Source organism: Aethalodelphis obliquidens, unplaced genomic scaffold, assembly GCF_003676395.1.
Source record: "Aethalodelphis obliquidens isolate GAN/ISIS:26980383/991018 unplaced genomic scaffold, ASM367639v1 scaffold4, whole genome shotgun sequence".
NCBI classification, from domain to species: Eukaryota; Metazoa; Chordata; class Mammalia; order Artiodactyla; family Delphinidae; genus Aethalodelphis; species Aethalodelphis obliquidens.
In genome coordinates, this window is record NW_020837948.1 from 10,470,893 (window position 1) to 10,494,353 (window position 23,461).

Here is a 23,461-nt window from a genome sequence, read left to right on the forward strand (position 1 = left end):
ACTTATGGACTGGCAGAAAATATTTGCAAACAATATAACTAACAAGGGCTTAATTTCCAAAATATACGAACAGCTCATATAACTCAATACCAAAAAAACAAACAACCCAATGGAAAAATGGGCAGAAGACCTAAATAGACATTCTTCCAAAAAAGATGTACACATGGCCAAAACGCAATGAAAAGATGCTCAACATCGCTAATTATTAGAGATGCAAGTCAAAACTACAATGAGGTAGCACCTCACACTGGTCAGATTGGCCATCACTAAAAAGTCTACAAATAAATGCTGAAGAGGGTGTGGAGAGAAAGGGAATCCTCCTACATTGTTTGCAGGAATGTAAATTGGTGCAGCCACCATGGAAAATGGTACAGACACTCCTCAAAAAACTAAAAATAGAGTTACCATATGATCCAGCAATCCCACTCCTAGGCATACATCTGGACAAAAAATTAATTCAAAAAGATACACGCACCCCAGTGTTCACAGCAGCACTATTTACAAGAGCCAAGACATGGCAGCAACTTAAATGTCTATTGACAGAGGAATAGATAAAGAAGATGTGGTGTAGAGATAACCTCATCCACCAGAAGGCAGAGAGCAGAAGCAAGAACTACAATCCTGCAACCTGTGGAACGAAAACCACACTCACAGAAAGACAGGTAAAATGAAAGGCAGAGGACTACGTACCAGATGATGGAACAAGATAAAACCTCAGAAAAACAACTAAATGAAGTGGAGACAGGCAATCTTCCAGAAAAAGAATTCAGAATAAGGATAGAGAAGATGATCCAGGACCTCGGCAAAAGAATGGAGGCAAACATCGAGAAGATGCAAGAAATGTTTAACAAAGACCTAGAAGAATTAAAGAACAAACAAACAGAAATGAATAATACAATAACTGAAATGAAAAATACACTAGAAGGAATCAATAGCAGAATAACTGAGGCAAAAGAACGGATAAGTGACCTGGAAGACAGAATGGTGGAAATCAGTGCTGCAGAACAGAATAAAGAAAAAAGAATGAAAAGAAATGAAGACAGCCTAAGAGACCTCTGAGACAACGTTAAATGTACTAACATTAGCATTATAGGGGTCCCAGAAGGAGAAGAGAGAGAGAAAGGACCCAAGAAAATATTTTGATTATAGTGAAAACATCCCTAACATGGGAAGGAAATAGACAATCAAGGCCAGGAAGCACAGAAAGTCCCAGGCAGGATAAACCCAAGGAGAAACACCCAAGACACATAGTAATCAAATTGACAAAAATTAAAGACAAAGAAAAATTATTAAAAGCAACAAGGGAAAAATGACAAATAACATATAAGAGAATTCCCATAAGGTTAACAGCTGATTTCTCAGCAGAAACTCTAAAAGCCAGGTGGAAGTGGCACGATATATTCAAAGTGATGAAAGGGAAAAACCTACAACCAAGATTACTCTAACTGGCAAGTATATCACTCAGATTCGATGAAGAAATCAAAAGCTTTACAAACAAGCAAAAGCTAAGAGAATTCAGCACCACCAAACCTGCTCTACAACAAATGCTAAAGGGACTTCTCTAAGTGGGAAACACAAGAAAAGGACCTACAAAAACAAAAACAAAACAATTAAGAAAATGGTAATAGGAACATACATATTGATAATTACCTTAAATGTGAATGGATTAAATACTCCTACCAAATGACACAGGTTCACTTAATGGATACAAAAATAAGAACCATGTATATGCTGTATACAAGAGACTCATTTCAGACCTAGGGAAACATACAAACTGAAAGTGAGGGGATGGAAAAAGGTATGCCATGCAAATGGAAATCAAAAGAAAGCTGGAGTAGCAATTCTCATATCAGACAAAATAGACTTTAAAATAAATACTATTACAAGAGACAAAGAAGGACCCTACATAATGGTCAAGGGATCAATCCAAGAAGAAGATATAACAACTGTAAATATTTATGGACCCAACATAGGACCACCTGAATACATAAGGCAAATGCTAACAGCTATAAAAGAAGAAATCGACAGTAACACAATAATAGTGGGGGACTTTAACACCTCACTTACACTAATGGACAGATCATCCAGACAGAATATTAATAAGGAAACACAAGTTTTAAATGACACAACAGACAAGATAGATTTAATCGATATTTATTGGACATTCCATCCGAAAACAGATTACACTTTCTTCTCAAAGGCACACAGAACATTTTCCAGGATAGATCACATCTTGGGTCACATCTCAAGCCTCGGTAAATTTAAGAAAATTGAAATCATATCAAGCATCTTTTCTGACCACAACACTATGAGATTAGAAATAAATTACAGGGGGAAAAACGTAAAAAACACAAACACATGGAGGCTAAACAATATGATACTAAATAACCAAGAGATCACTGAAGAAATCAAAGAGGAAATCAAAAAATACTTAGAGACAAATGACAAAACACGACGTTCCAAAACGTATGGGATGCAGCAAAAGCAGTTCTTAGAGGGAAGTTTATAGCAATACCTCAAGAAACAAGAAAAATCTCAAATAAACAATCTAACCTTACACCTAAAGGAACTAGAGAAAGAAGAACAAACAAAAGCAAAAGTTAGCAGAAGGAAAGAAATCATAAAGATCAGAGCAGAAATAAATGAAATAGAAATGAAGAAAACAGTAGCAAAGATCAACAGAACTAAAAGCTGGTTCTTTGAGAAGATAAATAAAATTGATAAACCATTAGCCAGACTCATCAAGAAAAAGGGTGAGGACTCAAATCAATAAAATTAGACATGAAAAAGGAGAAGTTACAACAGACACCACAGAAATACAAAGCATCCTAAGAGACTACTACAAGCAACTCTATGCCAATAATATGGTCAACCTGGAAGAAATGGACAAATTCTTAGAAAAGTACAACCTTCCAAGACTGAACCAGGAAGAAACAGAAAATATGAACAGACCAATCACAAGCACTGATACTGAAACTGTGATTAAAAATCTTCCAATAAACAAAAAAGTCCAGGACCAGACGGCTTCACAGGCAAATTCTATCAAACATTTAGAGAAGAGCTAACACCCATACTTCTCAAACTCTTCCAAAAATTTGCAGAGGAATGAACACTCCCAAACTCATTTTATGAGGCCACCATCATCCTGATACCAAAACCAAAGATACTACAAAAAAGGAAAATTACTAACCAATATCACAGATGAATATAGATGCAAAAATCCTCAACAAAATACTAGCAAACAGAATCCAACAACACATTAAAAGGATCACACACCATGATTAAGTGGGATTTATCGCAGGGATGCAAGGATTCTTCAATATATGCAATTCAATCAATGTGATACCTCATATTAATAAATTGAAGAAAAACAACTATATGATCACCTCAACAGATGCAGATAAAGATTGTGACAAAATTCAACACCCATTTATGATAAAAACTTTCCAGAAAGTGGGCATAGAGGGAACCTACCTCAATATAATAAAGGCCATATAGGACAAACCCACAGCATACATCATTCTCAATGGTGAAAGACTGAAAGCATTTCCTGTGAGATCAGGAACAAGACAAGGATGTCCAGTCTCACCACTATTATTCAACATAGTTTTGGAAGTCCTAGCCACGGATATCAGAGAAGAAAAATAAATAAAAAGAATACAAATTGGAAAAGAAGAAGTAAAACTGTCACTGTTTGCAGATCACATGAAACCAGCTATACATAGAGCATCCTAAAGATGCCACCAGAAAACTACTAGAGCTAATCAATAAATTTGGTAAAGTTGCAGGATACAAAATTAATGCACAGAAATCTCTTGCATTCCTATACACTAATGATGAAAAATCTGAAAGAGAAATTAAGGAAACACTCCCATTTACCACTGCAACAAAAAGAATAAAATACCTAGGAATAAACCTACCTAATGAGGTAAAAGACCTGTGCTCAGAAAACTATAAGACATTGATGAAAGAAATCAAAGATGACACAAACAGATGGAGAGATATACCATGTTCTTGGATTGGAAGAATCAATATTGTGAAAATGACTAGACTACCCAAAACAATCTACAGATTTAATGCAATCCCTATCAAACTACCAATGGCATTTTTTACAGAACTAGAACAAAAAAATCTTAAAATTTGCATGGAGACACAAAAGACCTCGAGCAGCCAAAGCAGTCTTGAGGGGAAAAAAATGGAGCTGGAGGAATCAGACTCTCTGACTTCAGACTACACAACAAAGCCACAGTAATCAAGACAATATGGTACTGCCACAAAAACAGAAATATAGATCAATGGAACAGGACAGAAGGCCCAGAGATAAACCCATGCATCAACTAATCTATGACACAGGAGGCAAGGATATACAATGGAGAAAAGATATCCTCTTTAATAAGTGGTGCTGAGAAAACTGGACAGCTACATGTAAAAGAATGAAATTAGAACACTTCCTAACACCATACACAAAAAAAACCTCAATATGAATTAAAGACTTAAATCTAAGACTGGACACTATAAAACTCTTACAGGAAAACATAGGAAGAATATTATTTGACATAAATCACAGCAAGATCTTTTTTGACCCAACTCCTAGAGTAATGGAAATAGAAACAAAAATAAACAAATGAGACCTAATGAAACTTAAAAGCCTTTGCACAGCAAAGGAAGCTATAAACAAGATGAAAAGACAACCCTCCAAATGGGAGAAAATATTTGCAGACGAATCAACAAAGGATTAATCTCTAAAATATATAAAGAGCTCATGAAGCTCAATATTAAAAAACCATACAACCCAATCACAAAATGGGCAGAAGACCTAAATAGACATTTCTCCAAAGAAGACATACAGATGGCCGAGAGGCACATGAAAAGCTTCCCAACATCACTAATTATTAGAGAAATGCAAATCAAAACTACAATGAGGTATCACCTCACACCAGTTAGAATGGGCATCATCAGAAAGTCTACAAACAACAAATGCTGGAGAGTGTGGAGAAAAGAGAACCCTGTTGCACTGTTGGTGGGAATGTAAATTGATACAGCCACTATGGAGAACAGTATGGAGGTTCCTTAGAAAACTAAAAATAGAATTACCATGCGACCCAGCAATATCACTACTGGGCATATACCCAGAGAAAAACATAATTCAAAAAGACACATGCACCCCAATGTTCACTGCAGCACTATTTACAATAGCCAGGTCATGGAAGCAACCTAAATGCCCATCGACAGATAAATGGATAAAGAAGATGTGGCACATATACACAGTGGAATATTACTCGGCCATAAAAAGGAAAGAAATCAGGTCACTTGTAGAGATGTGGATGGACCTAGAGACAGTCATACAGAGTGAAGTTAGTCAGAAAGAGAAAAACAAATATCACATATTAACGCATATATGTGGAATCTAGAAAAATGGTACAGATGAATCGTTTTGCAAGGCAGAAATAGAGACACAGATGTAGTGAACAAATGTATGGACACCAAGGGGGAAAAGAGGTGGGGGGGGTGGGATGAACTGGGAGATTGGGATTGACATGTATACACTAATATGTATAAAATAGATATAAGAATCTGCTGTATAAAAAAGTAATAAATTAAATTTTTAAAAAAGAAGATGCGGTGTATATTTACAATGGAATACTACTCAGTCATAAAAAAGAATGGAATAATGCCATTTGCAGCAACATAGATGGACTTAGAAATTATCACACTAAGTGAAGTCAGTCAGAGAAAGACAAATATCGTATGATATAACTTATATGTGGAACCTATAATATGACACAAATGGACTTATTAATGAAACAGAAACAGACTCACAGGCATAGAGAACAGAGTTGTGGTTGCCTAGGGTAATAGCGGGGGTGGGGGTAAATTGGGAGTTTGAGATTAATAGATGTAAAGTATTACATATAGAATGGATAAACAACAAGTCCTACTGTAACAGTACAGGGAACTATATTCAATATCCTGTGATAAACCATAATGGAAAAGAAAAATATTTTTTAAATAAAAGAAGTTCATAAATACAACATTTTAAAAAATTAGAGTCTGATATGTGGATTCATGTCCTAATCCTACAAAGACACTACATCTTTGTAACTTCCTATTTTGTATACTTTATTTGTATAACTCCAAATGAGTGGCTTTGAATACTCGTTCTCATAGATTATGAATTTTAAATCGTGTCCACTATAATATGGGGTATCAGTAGCTAATTTTGTCAATTAGTCAACAGTGTATTCAAAAATATCCCCTAATGAAGGCTTTAGTAATAATAATTTCCAGATAGCACAAAAATCTTCTGTATTGTTTATAAGATAGAAACTCTCCCAAAATTTATCTTTAATCACAATTCCTATCAAAGTCCCAGCTGATACTTCACAGATACTGACAATCTGGTCCTAAAACTTATATAGAAATGCAAAGGATCCAGAATAGTCAACAAAGCTTTGAAAAAGGAAATCAAAGTTGAATTTCCCCAATTAAAAAATATATTATAAAGCCTCCTAAGTCAAGACAGTATGGTACTGACATAAGGATAAACATATAGATTTAAAAAACAGCATTAATAGTAAAAAAGTAAACTCATATTTATGGTTGACTTTTGACAAAAGTTCCATGGCATTTCATTAGGAAAGGATGGTCTTTTTAGCAAAGGGGCTGAGAGAAAATTGGATATACATATGCAAAGAGATTAATTCAAATCCTTAACTCACACCATACACGAAAACCTAACTCAAAATACATCACAGACCTAAATGTAATAACCAAAATTATGGAAGAAAACATAAGAGGAAGTCTATGTGACTTTGAGTTAGACAGAGTTCTTCTTAGTTACATCAAAAGCACATTCCGTAAAAGGAAAAAATAAATTGGATTTTTTCAAAATCTATAAAAACTGTCTTTGAAAGATACCATCAGGAAAAGGAACAGAAACCTCTGGACTAGAAGAAAACATTAGCAAATCCTATGTCTGACAAAGGATTTACATCCAGAGTATACAAAGAACTCTTAAAACTAAATAGCAGAAAGACAAAAAGCCTAATTCAAAATAGGCAAAAGATATGAATAGACATGTCACCAAAGATGATATATGAATGGCTATAAAAAGGGACATGAAAAGATGCTCAACATAGTCATTAAGAAATGCAAATTCAAACCACAATGAAATACTGCTGCACAGCCACAAAAATAGTTTAAATCAAAAAGAGACAATAACAAGCGTTGATGAGGATGTAGAGAAACTGGAACCCTAATAAATTGCTGGTGGGAACGTAAATTGGCAGTACTTTGTAAAAGAATTTGGCAGTTTCTTAAAATATTAAACATAAATTTACCATGTCACCTAGCAATTCCACTCCTAGGTATCTACCCAAGAGGAATAAAAATATATATCTACACAACGACTTATACACAAATGTTTATATTAGCATTATTCATAACAGCAAAAAAGTGGAAACAATCCAAATGCCCATCAACTGATGGATGAATAAACAATGACTTATTATTCAGCAAGAAAAAGAATGCACTATTGGTACATGCTACCACATGGACAAACCTCAAAAACATTATGCTAAGTTTAAGACGCCAGACACAAAAGACCAAATTTTATATGATTTCATTTACATGAAATGTAAAGGTAAATCTATAAAAAGAGAAAGTTGATGAATGGTTGCGTGGGACTGGGGATAGGAACAGAATGATTGCAAATGGATGTGAGGGACCCCTTTGGGGTGATGGAAATGTTCTAAAACTGAATTGTGGTGATGGTTGCACTGTTCTGTAAATGTACTAAAAATCATTGAATTGCACACTGGGGTGAATTTATGGTATGTAAATCATACCAGAACAAAAGACATTAGGGGGAAAAACATTCACAGTATCCTTTTCAATTTGTCACATTTTAAATGATTTAAATGATTTACCCTAGAAAAATCAGCTTGACATATTCTTGAATCTATCTTACTAATGAGAAATAATTAGGTTCTACTTAGAAAAATTTCTACGTAGGAACTTTCACCGTAAAATACCAGTTCAATGCCTTTTAAAACATTACTAATTAGAACCATCTATTTTGAAGTGACAAAATTCTAACTGGAGATCTACAGAGACACAGGAATTATCCACGTTAGTAAACAAAATGGAGCACCAAATAATTAAATTTTAAAAGACAGATATTTCCACAATGAATTACTCATACTTTGCTAAGTATGTGTACACATAATTGTTATTTCCACAATAAATTACTCAGACTTTCTATTTTGTTGTAATAAACTGCTGAAGTTCTATTTATCCGTAAGCACACAACCAGTCAACACTGTGAAGACCCTATGCTATCTATACATAAGTTCCTCTGTCAATAAATGAACTGCCTATCTATGAACTGGGCACACTAAAATATTTGCTGGTAATATAATACTTTTATAATGGAAATGTACCTATCACATTTTAGTTGCCACTACGTGCATTCAAATCCAAATTATAATGGAGATAGACAATTTGCACTAATCAGATTAGCTGATATAATTATCTGCCTGGCCACTCCTCTTAGCATGTTAATGTTTTTTGACTGTTAATCCTAATGAGTTTTACAGGACTCTTAACATCCAAATTCTTGCAATATGAATGAGCAGATAAGCCTTGTTAGGTTATTTCTGCCATTTGAGATAGCTCACCATTTAATTCTCATGCATCTCCAAAGTCCTCTTAACCTGACCACACTGCTCTGCCATTCCAGTGTAGATAATCTCTCACAAAGAGTTTCTAATTTTCTCACTTATTTTCTAATATGCCTCTACAATGTGCCTCAGTCTTCACTTAGCCACATCTAAACTTGGTGGTATGGTAGGCCCTTTACAATCTGAAGGTATGCTTCTTCCTTTATTTCTGATAAATTTTATTTTACTACAGTAACTATCATGAAACAGCTGGAGTAAGTCTCCTGCTACATTACCCATAAAACTGTTGATGACAATTTGAAATAATTCATCTCTATTTACTTCCAAATTCTAGAATGGGAAGCAAGTTTCGACTTTTGTATACTTTTTCACCTGAAGAGTAGGAAAACATTCATACTGGCATTAAGGTCCCATTATATCATCTCCCAACTAGCTCACATTTATAGCCTGTTGAATAATTGAAATTCATAAAATCCTTTCTAGCTCAATGGCATCTGAGTGGGTTCCTGGAAAGATGTTAAAGGTAAGGACAGGAGGTATCCAAGTTTAGTATAGTTGGAGCTGAAAGACAGTATTAAAATTCATTCAAGACACATAGGATATGAAGTTTGATGATGCAAATCCAGTCCTTAAAGATCCTGAGCTCTGGAGTTTTCCGAGCCACTAGAGCGGCTGCCCTCAAATCTGAGCCTGCACAGGAATTACCTTGGATTCTTTTGAAATACACTTCTTAGTTTTGAGGCTCAATCTGGGATTCTCATTTTAAATGGAGAATTCCCAGCTCCCACTACCTCACCCCCACTGCCGTGATTTTGAAACAGGTGCTTGCACACCAGACTTTAAAAAACAGGGCATCAAGAAGCATGATCTAAAAGCCGATGGTGTGGGTTCACTGCAGAAAGTGGTCATATATTTTAGGTGAAGCCAGGCAGAGGGAAGAGGAAAAATCTGGGGCCAAACAGCTTCATATGCTTGTGAAGGAAAAAAAAAGGTTTAGGTCTGATAAGTTTAATTGGAAAGCAATACGAAGGCAGGAGCTGTTTAAATAATGCTGAAACTGGCTCATCAGCTCCATTCCCTGATCATCTGCGTTAAAGCCTAAACAGTTAATAATGTATTGAAAATATATGGATGTTCATTATGAAATGAAATCAGCTGGAAAAGGCAAGTACTAAACTTTCTAATCCCCAAGGGCCTTCTTAACACCACCATGCAAAAATCCTGTACGAATATCTGGTTAGCATTGAAATGGCTGAGTTCCCATTTTCTCACTTCTCTCAGTCTAGGGCTTGGCATTAGAATAAAGATGAGATGGAGACAAGATGATGTGCTCACTATGGCTGCACCCTAAGTGCACTCTGCATCAAATTATGGTCCTCACTTGGTTGTGGGAACCTTAAATTTTCCCTTCAGGAACACCCCCCATCCACCCACCTCACCCCCCACCAACAAATCATAATCCAAGGGGGACTACTGGTTCTCTCGGTGCTTTAAAATACGTCAATTACTTCCCTAACTCAATACAATTCCCACCTATCAGGAACCTGGAACTCCTCTGATTATTCTTTATTTTGCAAACACAAAGCCATAAAACCATCTGGGTAAAAATGTAATTGTAATTAAGCAGAAACATTCAATTGTGCATGAACTCAATAAAAATGTGCTCTGTTTTAGTACTGCATAAAAAATGTTTTAAGACTGCTATACAGAATTTCCTGAATTTAAAAAGGTATACTATTTTTATGATTCGCCTAATAAACTTCAAATAAGTATATATTAATATTAAATATTATCTAATAAATATTATTAAATAAACAAAATTTCTTCTCACAAAATTGGTCCATGCCTGAAGCCTCTCAGGACACTAAGACACAGATTAACACATGATTAAAGGGGTTATTAACTTTTAATGTATAATATCGCTTTTTCCATCAGCACAATGATTCTTTTTACTAGAATTCACTATATCACTCCCTTAGAAAAAGACTGGAGTGTCTGCATATTGGCCACTCTAAGTACAGAAACTTCTTCCATGTGTCACTGTCAGCGGGAACAAAATCATCCATGCCGTTCTAACTTTTAAACAGGAAAACCATGGATGGTTTAAGGAGATGTGCACTTAAAGTTGACAAGGAAACACTGAACACTTAATAGTACCGTGAAAAAGACAGGTAGGACAAGTTGAGGCAAAGAGAAGTTTCCTTAAAAACTGTAAAGACCTTGAAGCAAGAACTATTTACCGTTTTGTTCTCTGGGTATTCGGCACAGTATATAGATGTGACTAGCTCACTACTGATGAACTTTTAGAGTGCTCTGCTCTTGAAAACAATGCTGCGATGAATAGGCTTATACATAAATCTTTTGCTCTTATGTGAATATTCCTCTAATATTGATACCTACAAGCAGAATTGCTGAAAACTAAGCAAGTTTAAAATTTAAATACATACCACACAAGAGGCTCTACCCAATTTACTCCCCTACAATGTATAAGGTTAAGTGTTCCCCAAGCGTGCCCACCAGATATTATTAATCTGCAATCTGTGCCAATCTATGAACCAAAAGTGATGATTGAGAAAAATTTTTCCCTAGTTTCCTAATACATCTGAAAAAACTGTGAATGTTTATTCGGTATTTATATTTCCTTTACAGCATATCCACAAGAAAGTTAACAGTGCTTATCTATGGATGTTAAGATTACAGATGACTTATTTTATGTATTTTCTAAACTCTCTGTACTCAGCTTGTATTATTTTGTTATTAACATTTATCTTTTTAAAATACTCATAGAAAGGAACTTCCCTGGTGGCGCGGTGGTTAAGAATCTGTCTGCCAATGCAGGGGACACGGGTTCAAGCCCTGGTCCGAGAAGATCCTACATGCCGTGGAGCAACTAAGCCCGTGCACCACAACTACTGAGCCTGCACTCTTGAGCTCTTGAGCCACAACTACTGAAGCCCGTGCACCTAGAGCCTGTGCTCCACAAGAAGAAAAGTCACCACAATGAGAAGCCCGCGCACGGCAACGAAGAGTGGCCCCCGTTCACCGCAACTAGAGAAAGCCTGCGCGCAGCAACAAAGACCCAACGCAGCCAAAAAATAAATTAATTTACTTATTTAAATTAAAAATAAATAAATAATATACTCATAGAAAAAGAGCACTGGAATTAGAAATGAAAAAGACCAAACACCTAATAGAAAAATGAGTAAAAGAAATGAACAGAAAGTTTACAGGAAAGGAAATGAGAATAAAAATATGAAAAGATGGTCAGTCTCACCATTAATATGAAAAAATGTAAATTAAAACTACTTTGAGATAACATTTCTTGCCCATTAGATTTTACAAAGATCAAAATTTTTACTAATACCTATATTGGTGACAGCATAGCTGAAAGACGTACTCTGTTTCTCTGCTGACCTGAGAGTGTAAAGTGGCATACCTCCATGGGGTACAATCAGGCAATATTGCCCCCAAATTACCAATACATTTGCCCTTTGACAAGGGCATGACATAGGCAGAACGACATATCTACAGAGTCTTATTCATTTAGCACTGTTCATAAAAGGAAAATACTGGAATCCATTAAACGTACATCCACACCAAACTGATTAAGGAAATTATGCCACATTTTTGCAATCAGATAAAATGGAAGTACCAAAACAGAAAGGGGATTCTCTTTATACACTCATTATGTGATAATCTCACACATCAGTGTGTGCGTGTGTGTGTGTGTGTAAATAATGTGGCTTTTAAAAGCTCTTAATGCATTTTATTTGTTTATGTGTCAATTACCTCTAGCTCACCCTAGAAACTAATAACCCTGGCCACCTCTAGGAAGGGATACTGAGCAATAACTGGGGAAAGGCTGCTGGAGGAAGATTTTCATTGCATAACTTTTTGGAGGTTCTGTGTGGTAAAGTCTGAGTCCTTGTAATTTTGAAAATGATTTCATTCTGCCTTTAGGTCTGAATGGTAATTTGGCTGAATCTAGGATTCAAAATCACATTTCATCAGAAATCTGAGGCTATCAACTCATGACCCCCTAGCATCTGGTATTACTGATTCAATCTCTAACATCAATCTGACACTCATCTTATTGTAGATCATCTTCCCTTTATTAAACATGTAGGATTTTCTCTTTATCTTTGATTTTCTAAGATTCTGCCACAATGAGTCTAGGTTTGGGTCTCTCTTTCCTTATGCTACTCTCTGTTTAGTGGTTGGTCTTTCAGTCTGAAGACGTGTGTCTTCCTTTATTTATGGGGCAAATTTGATTCTGATACAAAAAAATTCTCTTTAACCTCTACCTAACCAACACCAGTTCCATCAACCAATTCATCTCAAATTACTGAATTAAATAACACTCTCCACACCGTCCAGAAAACATGATCACTGAGGCATGCAGTATGCCCAACGCTCACTGAGCTTAGATTCCTCTCTTGTCTTGTTGCAAACAATTACTTCCACCAGTCAGCCTGTATGTTCACCAAGAATCAGCTGTATTTGCTTGAACATATGTTCACAACATTTTGTAATTACATAATTTAATCAAACCTAAATATTAATGCAAGTGAAATATAAGTGCAAAAGATGTCTTTGTTTCTATGAAAACTTTGGAAAAACCTGAGAAAGATTAAGTTGCTAAAAACAAAAAGTGCTGCAATTTTATTTGGGATGAAACTGTACAAGATTTGAAAGTTTTAGAAGTCCAGGATTCTACACATAAATTGCCTTGCATTTGTCTTTTAAATTTTATTCCAAATACAGAAACCTATATTGGAAATTGGTCTTGGTGCATCGTGAGTAAGGCTCACCAGGAGCACCAGTTATCTGACCTACACTCAAAGGCGTAGTATCTGGCCTCACATCCAAAGCTTGGCTAATGAATGTATATTTCAGTGACATATATTAGAATCAAATGTTTAGGGTTCATTTGCATGCATTTTTAAAACTCTCTCCTTTAACTTAGTTTTTTAAATTAACTCCCATTAAAGAAATTTGGCCTAGAGGGGTGGGATAGGGAGGGTGGGAGGGAGGGAGACGCAAGAGGGAAGAGATATGGGAACATATGTATATGTATAACTGATTCACTTTGTTATAAAGCAGAAACTAACACACCATTGTAAAGCAATTATACTCCAATAAAGATGTAAAAAAAAAAGAAAGAAATTTGGACCATCTAAATCTATGATTCATGGCTCACAAATTTTCTTTCGTATTTTGCATCCATTTGTCCTTTATGTTCTATTCTGGGACAATTTCTGGGTTTGCCTTCTAGGTCACAAATTTACTTACCAGTTCATCTATGTAGTTTTTAATTCCAATAATCATATTATGTGAGTTCCGTTGTATCTAATGTTTGTTTTTTTTTTTGCCGTATGCCGGCCTCTCACTGTTGTGGCCTCTCCCGTTGCGGAGCACAGGCTCCGGACGCGCAGGCTCAGCAGCCATGGCTCACGGGCCCAGCCGCTCTGCGGCATGTGGGATCTTCCCGGACCGGGGCACGAACCCGTGTCCCCTGCTTCGGAAGGTGGACTCTCAACCACTGCGCCACCAGGGAAGCCCGTATCTAATCATTTCTTTACAGACAGCAGCTGTCCTGGTTTTTTTCCACGAATATATATCTACTCTTATTTTTCAGTTAAAGTATTCTATTTAATCTAGTAAGATTTTTGCTTCATGGTTTTAATCAACCAATTTGATGACTCTCTTTTATATGGTTTGTTTTCTTAACAGTGCGATATTCTTAGGTGTCAGCTCATCTCTTTTTGTTGGTTTCCTACTCACCTATCTGTTGTGACCAGCTCTCCTCTAGTTATTTGGAGGGACAAGTGGGGCCATCTACTGCATGCAGGAAGCCAATGGCTCAACTTTTGAGAGTGGAGACTCTCTATCCTCTGGTGTCACCCACACGTCCGGGAAAGCTCTACTACTATTCTCTCCGCTCTTGCCTAGGGCACACATTTGGCCTCTGCTACCTGGCACAACTGGACAGCAGACAAAACCAATAGTGCTGTTATTCAAGGGCCCCTTGTGCTCATGGCCCTCTCTTTCTTTGCAAGTGCAGTAGCACCTCTGCCATAGCTGCCTCCATTCACACATATTCTCTAATGTCTATATGTTTTCCATTAATCCAATCCAAACTGTTTGCAGTCTTCCAGAAGATACTCGAAATGTCGGATGTACTGATGGCATTCTTTTAGAATACTGCTTTAGATTTATTTAGAATATCTTTTCTGTCATTCCTAAGATTTGGCTTGAACAAAGCAGCTGGATGTGTGACGTTATTCTGCAATTTTTTTTCATTTGGATGTTGACTCCACTTCTACTCCAGTTCTCCTAGGTATGTACTACCTTTTCCCTGTCTTCATACCCTCCTCTCCTATTTCCATACTGGTACTTGATAAAGTTCCTTGTCCAAAAGGGATGCCCCCAAATACTTAAGTGTTCAAAACTTCCCATGGTACCAAATACTTTGATTCGCATAAGGGAGTAAATTGAAAAAAACAAAAAACAAAAAACAAAAAACGGAATTTACACAAGGCTGCAGATTTTGCATGAAGAGCTAATCAGCATAACTACTATATAAAACTCTAAATTTATAAAACTCTAAGTTTAAGTAAGCCTTAGTAGTTACTCTTTATCATCCTGGAAAAAGTAATCTAAATATTACTGATAGCCAGTAATCATCAATCTAAAGAGAATCACAGGCAAGGAATGTACTGATGTAGTTTATCTTGGCCCAGTGCTTAGGTGTGCTTTTGTTAAAAAAGTGTTAATTTTGAGCAAACATGATTGTTTCATTCTTTTGTGAAATTTAATTTGTTGCTTTTTGTACTTTAATTTTTTAGAGATTACTATTTAAAACAGAATAACGTACTATATGTGTAATATTCTATTCAGTGATTTTTACTGGGTGCCTACTAAAAACTAGATATCTTACCATGTTCTGGAAATGAAGAGATGAACAAGAGAGTATCATCATAGCACTTGGGACATTCCTACATCTGTACGTAACACAACCTACTTTATTTCCCTATTTATATCTGTGACTGGCAAGCCAGGTTGGGAACTCCTTGAAACATACCAAGGCTTTCTCATCTCCTTTCTGTGTTCTCTGTACCTACAAAATGCCTTGCTCAAAGGAGTCGTTCAATAAATGCTTAATTACTTAATATTACTTATGTGCCCATTAGATCTCAATTATTTTTCAGTATTAGAGACTAATAAGGGAAAATAGTAAGAACACTTCATACATTAATTGCTAGATATACAAATACAATTTGTGCATTTTACAAATAAGGGAAATAAGATCCAGAAAGATTAAGTACTTTGAAGAGGCAACACTGGAACCTGTAACCAAAATCTCCATTCAATCACTTTTCCCTTTACAGCACAAGTTAGATTGATATCTGGAGAATGAATTGGCCAGTCTTAACAAATGTTCACTGCTTTGCAATACTTGATAACTGTTATCTATTTCCTTTGATAGAGACATTTAGAACCTTTCAAATATGTAATAATTCAAAAGGTGTTGAGGAGTTCAGGCACAAGTGGGTAAAACTTGCTACTGAGAGAGGGGAAGGGAAGGTGTACTTTGTAATCTACTCTTTTCTGTGCAACTGACAGTCAGAAAGCTTTTACTGAGAAGAAAAAACTGTTGCAAACTAAAGGAGTTGCATTTATAAAGAATGCACCTTCACATAAAGACATCATGATGCCTCACATTAGAATTACTGGATCACAGGATTTAAATAGAGAAAAACAAGAATGCAATCCTTCGATAATCAACAGTTAAACAGAAAAAGCCTGTACTCAGGCAGACAAGGCTTTTGAGGTCTGATCTCACCAGACAGTTTAGGATCACTTCCCCTCATTGCACCTTCTGGCCTCGTCGGAAGAAACTTTTTTTTTCATTCGCTTGTTAGGCTCTGCATTTTCTCATCTCCACTCAGTCTCTTCCTTCTATCTGTAACACTCCCAGCCCTTTCCTGCCTGGAGAAAGGCTCCCCATGCTTCAAAATCCACTGAAACTCTGCCTTGGGAAGCCTTCCCCAACTCCCCAAGCGTGGTTTAACCTCGGGCATAACATCTGATTTAACATGCTGCTAAGTCACTGTTTCATGACCACCTGTGTCGTATCTACTTGTATATGATGTGCTTCTAATCTGTGAGCCCCTAATGCAGGCTCTAGAATATATTTAGCATGCAACAAAATTTTCATTCTATCATCCAATTTTAATTAAGTCATCAGATTCTCTCATTTTACTTATGAAAACTAGATCCCAGAGAGGAAAGGGACTTGTCAATCAGTAGGGAACAGGCCAATGTCAGAGCTCAGATAACAAATTATGCTTTCCCTTTCCTAATCCACCCTCATAAGGGAAAGGGCTGGCATGACAGAGTCTGGAGTAACAAACCCAACCTTCTTGGCTATTTGCCTAACTTTTTACTCAAAGTCTGACGGCTACACTGTATTGCTAGCAATGTCAGTTTTCTTCAACAACAAAGACTTCCCAGTTCAGAACACATACATATGTGGCTAATAGGAAAAGTGAGTAAAAGTCCAACATGATAAACAGGGAGGTATGTCAAACTCCTATTCAGTCTATGAAAAACCTACTCATAATTCTAACCTTGCTCCTTTAAGTATGGAGAGAAGGCAGAGCTCATTTGGAAAATCTGACCAAAAGCCCACATTTCAACACAGTGAAATGCTTTATCCCCTATTGCTTCTACCGCACCAGGAACTTTCTATATGTAATTATTTAATCCCCGGCCAAAAACCGGTGGACAATGAAATCCCCACAAAATGTTTCCCCCAGTGAAGTGTTCAAACATCAGCTCCACAAAAAACATTTTTAAAAGCTTTTCATGTAATTTTTCCATGCTATTTTTTTTTCACTCATGGCTAAAAATGACCATATTTGAATATTCATCATTATGAGCATCTGGTAAAATACAGCCCTGTGTGGCACTTTACATCATTTGACTGTGGTATCTCAGAAGGGTATAGGTAAAAATTTCCAGTTTCATTTTGTTTGGGTTTTTAACCATCTTTTTCCATTTCATGGCTTTGGGTGCCTTTGATTGTGCTGATATTTTCTGCTGTCCATTACTATTGGATTTTTCTCCAAATGAGCAGGTTGCTTTCAGAGAAGTCCTTGTGGATTTCATCAATGGCTCACTTGGAATATCAAAATGAAGCCACAAATCACGTGCGTGTTTACAATATTTTGTGGGTTTTGCCTTAAACCAACAGTAAAGTCCACAGTGATGATGGCTACACAACAATGTGAATGTACTTAACATCACTGACTGGACATATAAAAATGGTCAAAATTGTAAGTTTTATGTTATGTATACTTTACCACAAAGCAAAGGTCAACTTACAGGAGGCAACAATTATCCCAAACCCTGGGTCAAAAGACAGGGGGGGAAATGGAATGATGATCTGTATTATTCAGACAGGGCAAATGGCTTTTACTTTCTAGCTCCAACAGGCCTCTTAGCCAGGCTCTCATCCCTGCTATTTTCCTCCATGGAGTGGAGAAAAGAAAAGAAACTTTTGCCAAGTAAAATGTAAACCTTAGAAAAGAAATGTTAAATCATAGAACCATAACCCTTCAAGTACTGACTGGATTCTCATGTCATCCATTAGTCAACTGCTCGCAGCCTTTGAGTTAACTCCTTCTCCCCTCGTTTCTCACAGGAACAGTGAACAGGTGTCCCGTGTGAGCGTGAATGTGTTTAAATTCCAGACAGCTGTCAGAACGTAACTCCCTAGAGGACTGTTCTGACAGCTTTGAAGTGGGACATGAAAAAAACTATGAGATAATAGATGAGAAACTGGGGGTGAGGGGCAAACAAGGAGGAGATTCAGCAGTGAGCAGACTGGTTGTCTTCCAGTCTCCTAAAAGACACCACGTGGTGGGCTTATTTTGAAAAGCAGAAATAAAACCAGTAGGAAGAGTTGCAAGGAGACAGTTTTACCCAGTGTTATGAAGAAACTTATGACCATCTAGCAGAAGGCTATTAATCCAAACAATTAGCCTTCAGATTCACTGCCCTGGAAATGTTGTATGGGAAGTACACGGTAGAGACTCCGTGCAGGGGGGGTAGACTAGGGCCAAGGTCAGGGCGCACTTCGTAAGGGGATGAGGTGCAGGCAAATCAGCCTGGTCTACGAGGGGGAGAGGGAGGAGTGGCAGGGGGAAGAGGAGGGCTGGGGAAGGAAAGGCGCTTACCAGGCCACCTCCGCAGGTGCTGAAAGAGGCCAGCGAGCCAGGGTGCCGCAGCACAGCCCCGGTGTAGAAGCAGGAGGCGTCGGGTGGCGCCGGAGGGCGCGGGGCGGCTGTTGCCCGCGTGCGGCCCGGGCCCGGGCCCGGACTCGGCCGCTGTTCCACCGCAAAGCGCGGCGCCAGGAAGCGGCCGTCTCTCCGGAGCAGCAGGTATAGGTCCCGAGAGAAGGCCGGGATCCGCAGCAGTACCTCGTCGCCGTCCGGCTCTGCTTGCTGCGCCGGGGGGGGAGATGGGGGCGGCGGTTGCCACGAGGCCGGGGCGCCCGGGGACAGGGCGGCAGCCCCGCTGGATCCCCGCGGCACCTCCTGCGATTCGAGCTCCTCGTCTTCTTCGCCCCCCGGCGGCGGGGGTCGGGGCCGGGGCTCTGACCGGCCTTCCGCGGGCTCCTGGGGCGGCACCGGGGCCACGGAGCGCACCTCGCGGGAGCTGCCGGCCGCCTGAACCCGGGCGCCTCCGCCGCCCGTGGCGCCGCGCACCCAGCCTGGGTCCGCGCTGCCCCCGCTGCCGCCGGCCGCGTCCACCGGCTCCCGGCGCCAGAGCGCAGGAAACACGACTTCCCACTCCTCGCGGTCGGGGGCGAACTGCAGCCCTGCGGGCGGGGCAGACAGAGAAGTGCGAGGCTTAAGGTGCCGCGATTCCAGTAGCACAAGCGTCCCCGGGCACACACTCCGCACACAGGGCTCACGGGTAACGCGCTGGAGACCACCCGTCAAGCCCCTGAAACTCTCGCAACCCCTGAAGCCTAGCGATCAGATTACAGACCCCAGCACTTTCAAAATAAAAGTATGATTATCGGGGCAGGGGGAGGGGAAGAGTGGGGCTGCAAAGTTTGGTGACAGCACTTAGCTGTAGAAAAGAAAACCGGTGCAAAGACTCCAGCACAATTAAGTATCTGCCAGAGCAAGGCAGAGCTATCAATTTCTTTACGTCCCAATTTTCCTCCAGGTGCTGTAAACGTACCTTTGCAAATCTTATTACTCTCGTGAGAGAAAAACTAAGCATTCCACGTTGTTGAAATGAGGCCGCGAGAAGTGCGCTTCGGTCAGGAGCGTGACCCTCTCACCCGCAACCGCACGCCGGTTTTTATTGCTTCCCGTGGAGCCCTGCTCACGGCGCACAGCTGCTCCAGCCCTGCCGACCCGTGCGTGCCCGGTCTCCGCTGGGGGAAGGTGGAAAGCAAGCCCAAAGTCACGGAAGAACTTACCTGAAACTATCCCATTCGACAGGACCCCCAGCTGGTAGAGAAGGCAGCAGACGTGAGTCAGGCGCATCTCGAGGCTCTTCCCCATACCGCGCTCCCGGCCCCGCGCGCGCCTCCTTGCGCGATCCACCGCGGTCGCAGCAGCCGCCGCCAGCGCCGCAGTCGCCGCCGCCGCCTCCCGGAGCGCAAGGAGGCCGGGCGGCGAGTTTGCCCAGGCCCTTTGTCTGCCGCGGGGCGGGGGGGGGGGGGGCTGGGGGACTCCGAGAGGCTGCTGGAGCACGGGTGGGGGTGGGGGTGGGGAGGAGCGGGGGCAGGCAGCGCGCGGCCCCGCAGCGCTCCGGCTCCCTGTCGAATTAGGTGATGAGTCTATTTTCTGTGTTCTGGACGTCGCAGGAGTTTCCGGAGCCCCTCAGGACAGCCCCACAGTCAGCCGAGAGCCGGCCGGCGCAAGACAGGCAGCGCTGCTTCGGGACAGGCGGAGGACTGCCCCGCGCGGGCAGGAGCGCCGCGGTGTCCGAGCAGAGGCTAGCCGCCTGCACCCACGCGAAACTGCCAGGGGCTGGTGCCACGGTCCCAGCAGCCGGGCGTGCCACGCTTCGCACCGTCCTCGGGACCGGAGGGCTCCAGGCTCCTACCCGCAGCGGCGCGGGAGGGAATTTGTAAGGGGATGAGGGGAAGACACGATTCGTGAGGTGGGGTGTGGAGAAGATTCAAGAGGATCCGACAAGAAAAAGGGACCAAGGGGCGCCCGCCAAGCGAGACTTTGCGGGACAAAGGTCCCAGAACACCGCACACGTGCTCACAAGCCCGGTTGGAGTGGGGTGGGGAACCTAATTCCCTCACCCGACTCCTGATTGGCCACTCTGGGAGGCCGGATTTGCATCCTTACGCGGCACCCCCTCCTCCCTGCTGAGGTGTGTGCAGGTAGAAGGGCCGTCCCCTCCCCAGCTCACCCCCTTACTCGGGTTCCTCCTTCAGTGGAGTTCTCCCCCCATCCACACATCACACAAAAGCCAAACTTAGTGCAGACTTGAGCACAAAGCAGCGGCCCCATTTACCAAAGACCTTTGATTTTTCTTCCCATCTTTGTCTCTGGGAATTTTCTAAGCCTGGAGATAATGTAATTCGTCATGGAGTGTGCTTCAAAAGTTCCCAGGACAGTAGACACCCTGACATTTCAGAGCCCCTTATCCCACCTTATCTTTCCGGCTTCCCATTCATCAGTGCTCTCAGTTTCTCTCTCTCTCTCTCTCTCTCTAACTCATGCACACACACACTCCTAATGAGGGTGAGATTAAAGAGACCGGCATTAAATACTGTATTCTAAAGATCTCAGGCCAAGTGAGATTATTTTGTCTTTTTTTTTTCCGTTAAAAAATGTGTTTTTGCTATGCTTCGTCTTTGGGGCGCAATTCAACCTTAAATATTCTTGCTTTTTCTCTTACAGCTCTTCCTAGTACCTACTCCCCTCTCTGCACCTCTTTCTCGGCCACATCAAACCTTTCACATCAGACTCAAGGGTGATTGATCTAACCTGCCATTTGCATCCTCTGAACTAGGCCAGACACCTAGAAATAAGAGTTAATGCAAATCAGTTTTTTAAAATTCCAGCACTGAGGTTGGTTCCCCACATCCTTTGTTGTTTTCCCTTCTGTTGCTAGTGTCAAAGGTGACTAGTATGCCTTTGAGGGAGGCAGATGATCTTATTTCAAAGGAAAGCCATTGTTTGAATAAGATGGGTACTAGAATACTTCCTTTGAGTTGTCCAGAGATTAAAAACAAACATAAAGACACTCTAGGTGTGTCTGTCTTCAAACCTTGTCTTGTAAAATCTCTAAAGCTGGAGTAACTAGGGTGGGTGTGGGTTTCCAGACACTCACGAAGTATCTAGGTTACTTAGGAGCCTACACCCTCCTTTTTATGGGACTCTACAGAGTTAAAACTAGACAAGAAATCAGAGGCAGTTTATTTTTAAGAAATAAAGCACGTTTTTAACACAGAAGGTTAGTTTCAGTGAAACACCTCCACAAGGATTTGAGTGTTAAATAAAATGTTTCTCATGTAATTTTAACAAGAATATCAACAAAAATATAAAACTGTAGAAGGAATGCATATTACATTGTGTGTATTTATTGGAATACATTTGTGATTCCTTAAAACTAGATGAGCGATACGATTAAATTAAATATATTTAAAAGCACAGGTTGCCTATGTAAGTTCCCTTTTTTCCCCTGCTATATATAGCCATTAACCCATTCCAATCCCTTACAGTAGAGGTTACTATTGATTGTTACAGAAAAGTTTGCCTAATTCCCAACTGTCTCTACTCTTTCTCCTATTTGAAATACTGTTATAATTTATTTGTATATTTTCAAAGGCTTTTATAAATCATTTGTGTTGTAATGACTCATGTACATATTTCTTCTACTAGACTATCAATTTTTTGAAAAGGTAGGAATGATTTCTTTTATATACCTTTTTTACATCACCCTAATACAATGATTTATATACCAAATGCATGTGGAAATTCTCTAAGATGCTTTAGAAGATGATAGATATTGATTTCTGTATGATATTTTATTCCAATTCCTTGACCCAGAATTACAAGTCTAGATCTGTTGGTGATCAGTTACTATCAGCATGATATATCTGGCTTACACAGAGAATAAGCCTAAGAGAGAAATGACTGTGTGAAGATTTTGTGCTTATGTAAAAGAGACTTAGAGGTGCAAATAAGAGCATCAGTTAAATTGGGTTTGAGTATGTACATATGTAAAAAAAAGAACTAGCCTGATTTGGAATTAAGTAAAATGTAAGTGGTGAAATAGAGAAGGAAAGGCAAGACTGTGACATGTGTGTGCCTTACCAACCTTAGAGGAAGAAAAGAGCAGCTGGGAAAAACATGTTGGTTAAGACAGGTCACTACATATGTCACCAGATGGTAGCTAGCATCAACCAAGCACTGCTTTTATGGGGTGGAGGTAAGTGACAAAGCATCAGAGTAAGTGGAACCAACTGTTCTTATACCCAGGTGCTCACATGTTGCATTTTATAACCCATGCTTCTCTGTGTAGAAAGTTTGCTTTGAGGCCTTCAGCCCTTCCTCATTCTCTTCACTCATTGGCCCTAAGCCTCTCACAACGTAAAGCTAATCTCAAGTCCTTTCCTCTCCAAAAAACATTAAAATCTTAAGAAAATACAAAGAACCCTTTCACTGAGTTGCATGAGGATATCAACTCCCAGTAGCACTCACATCTAAATCGAAATCAAGACTTAAGCT

General features: G+C 39.7%; 1 protein-coding gene across 1 annotated transcript in view; it reads right to left on the bottom strand.

The window, feature by feature from the left end:
- ADAMTS19 (ADAM metallopeptidase with thrombospondin type 1 motif 19) overlaps window positions 1-20,269 on the bottom strand; it is a 279,814-nt gene extending 259,545 nt beyond the window's left edge. Inside the window, exons 1-2 of the mRNA XM_027098568.1 lie at window positions 20,185-20,269; window positions 18,926-19,569 (exon numbers count right to left, since the gene is read on the bottom strand). Coding sequence (XP_026954369.1) covers window positions 18,926-19,569; window positions 20,185-20,269 — 729 coding nt within the window. The remainder of the gene's footprint in view (window positions 1-18,925; window positions 19,570-20,184) is intronic.
- Window positions 20,270-23,461: the final 3,192 nt, after the last annotated feature.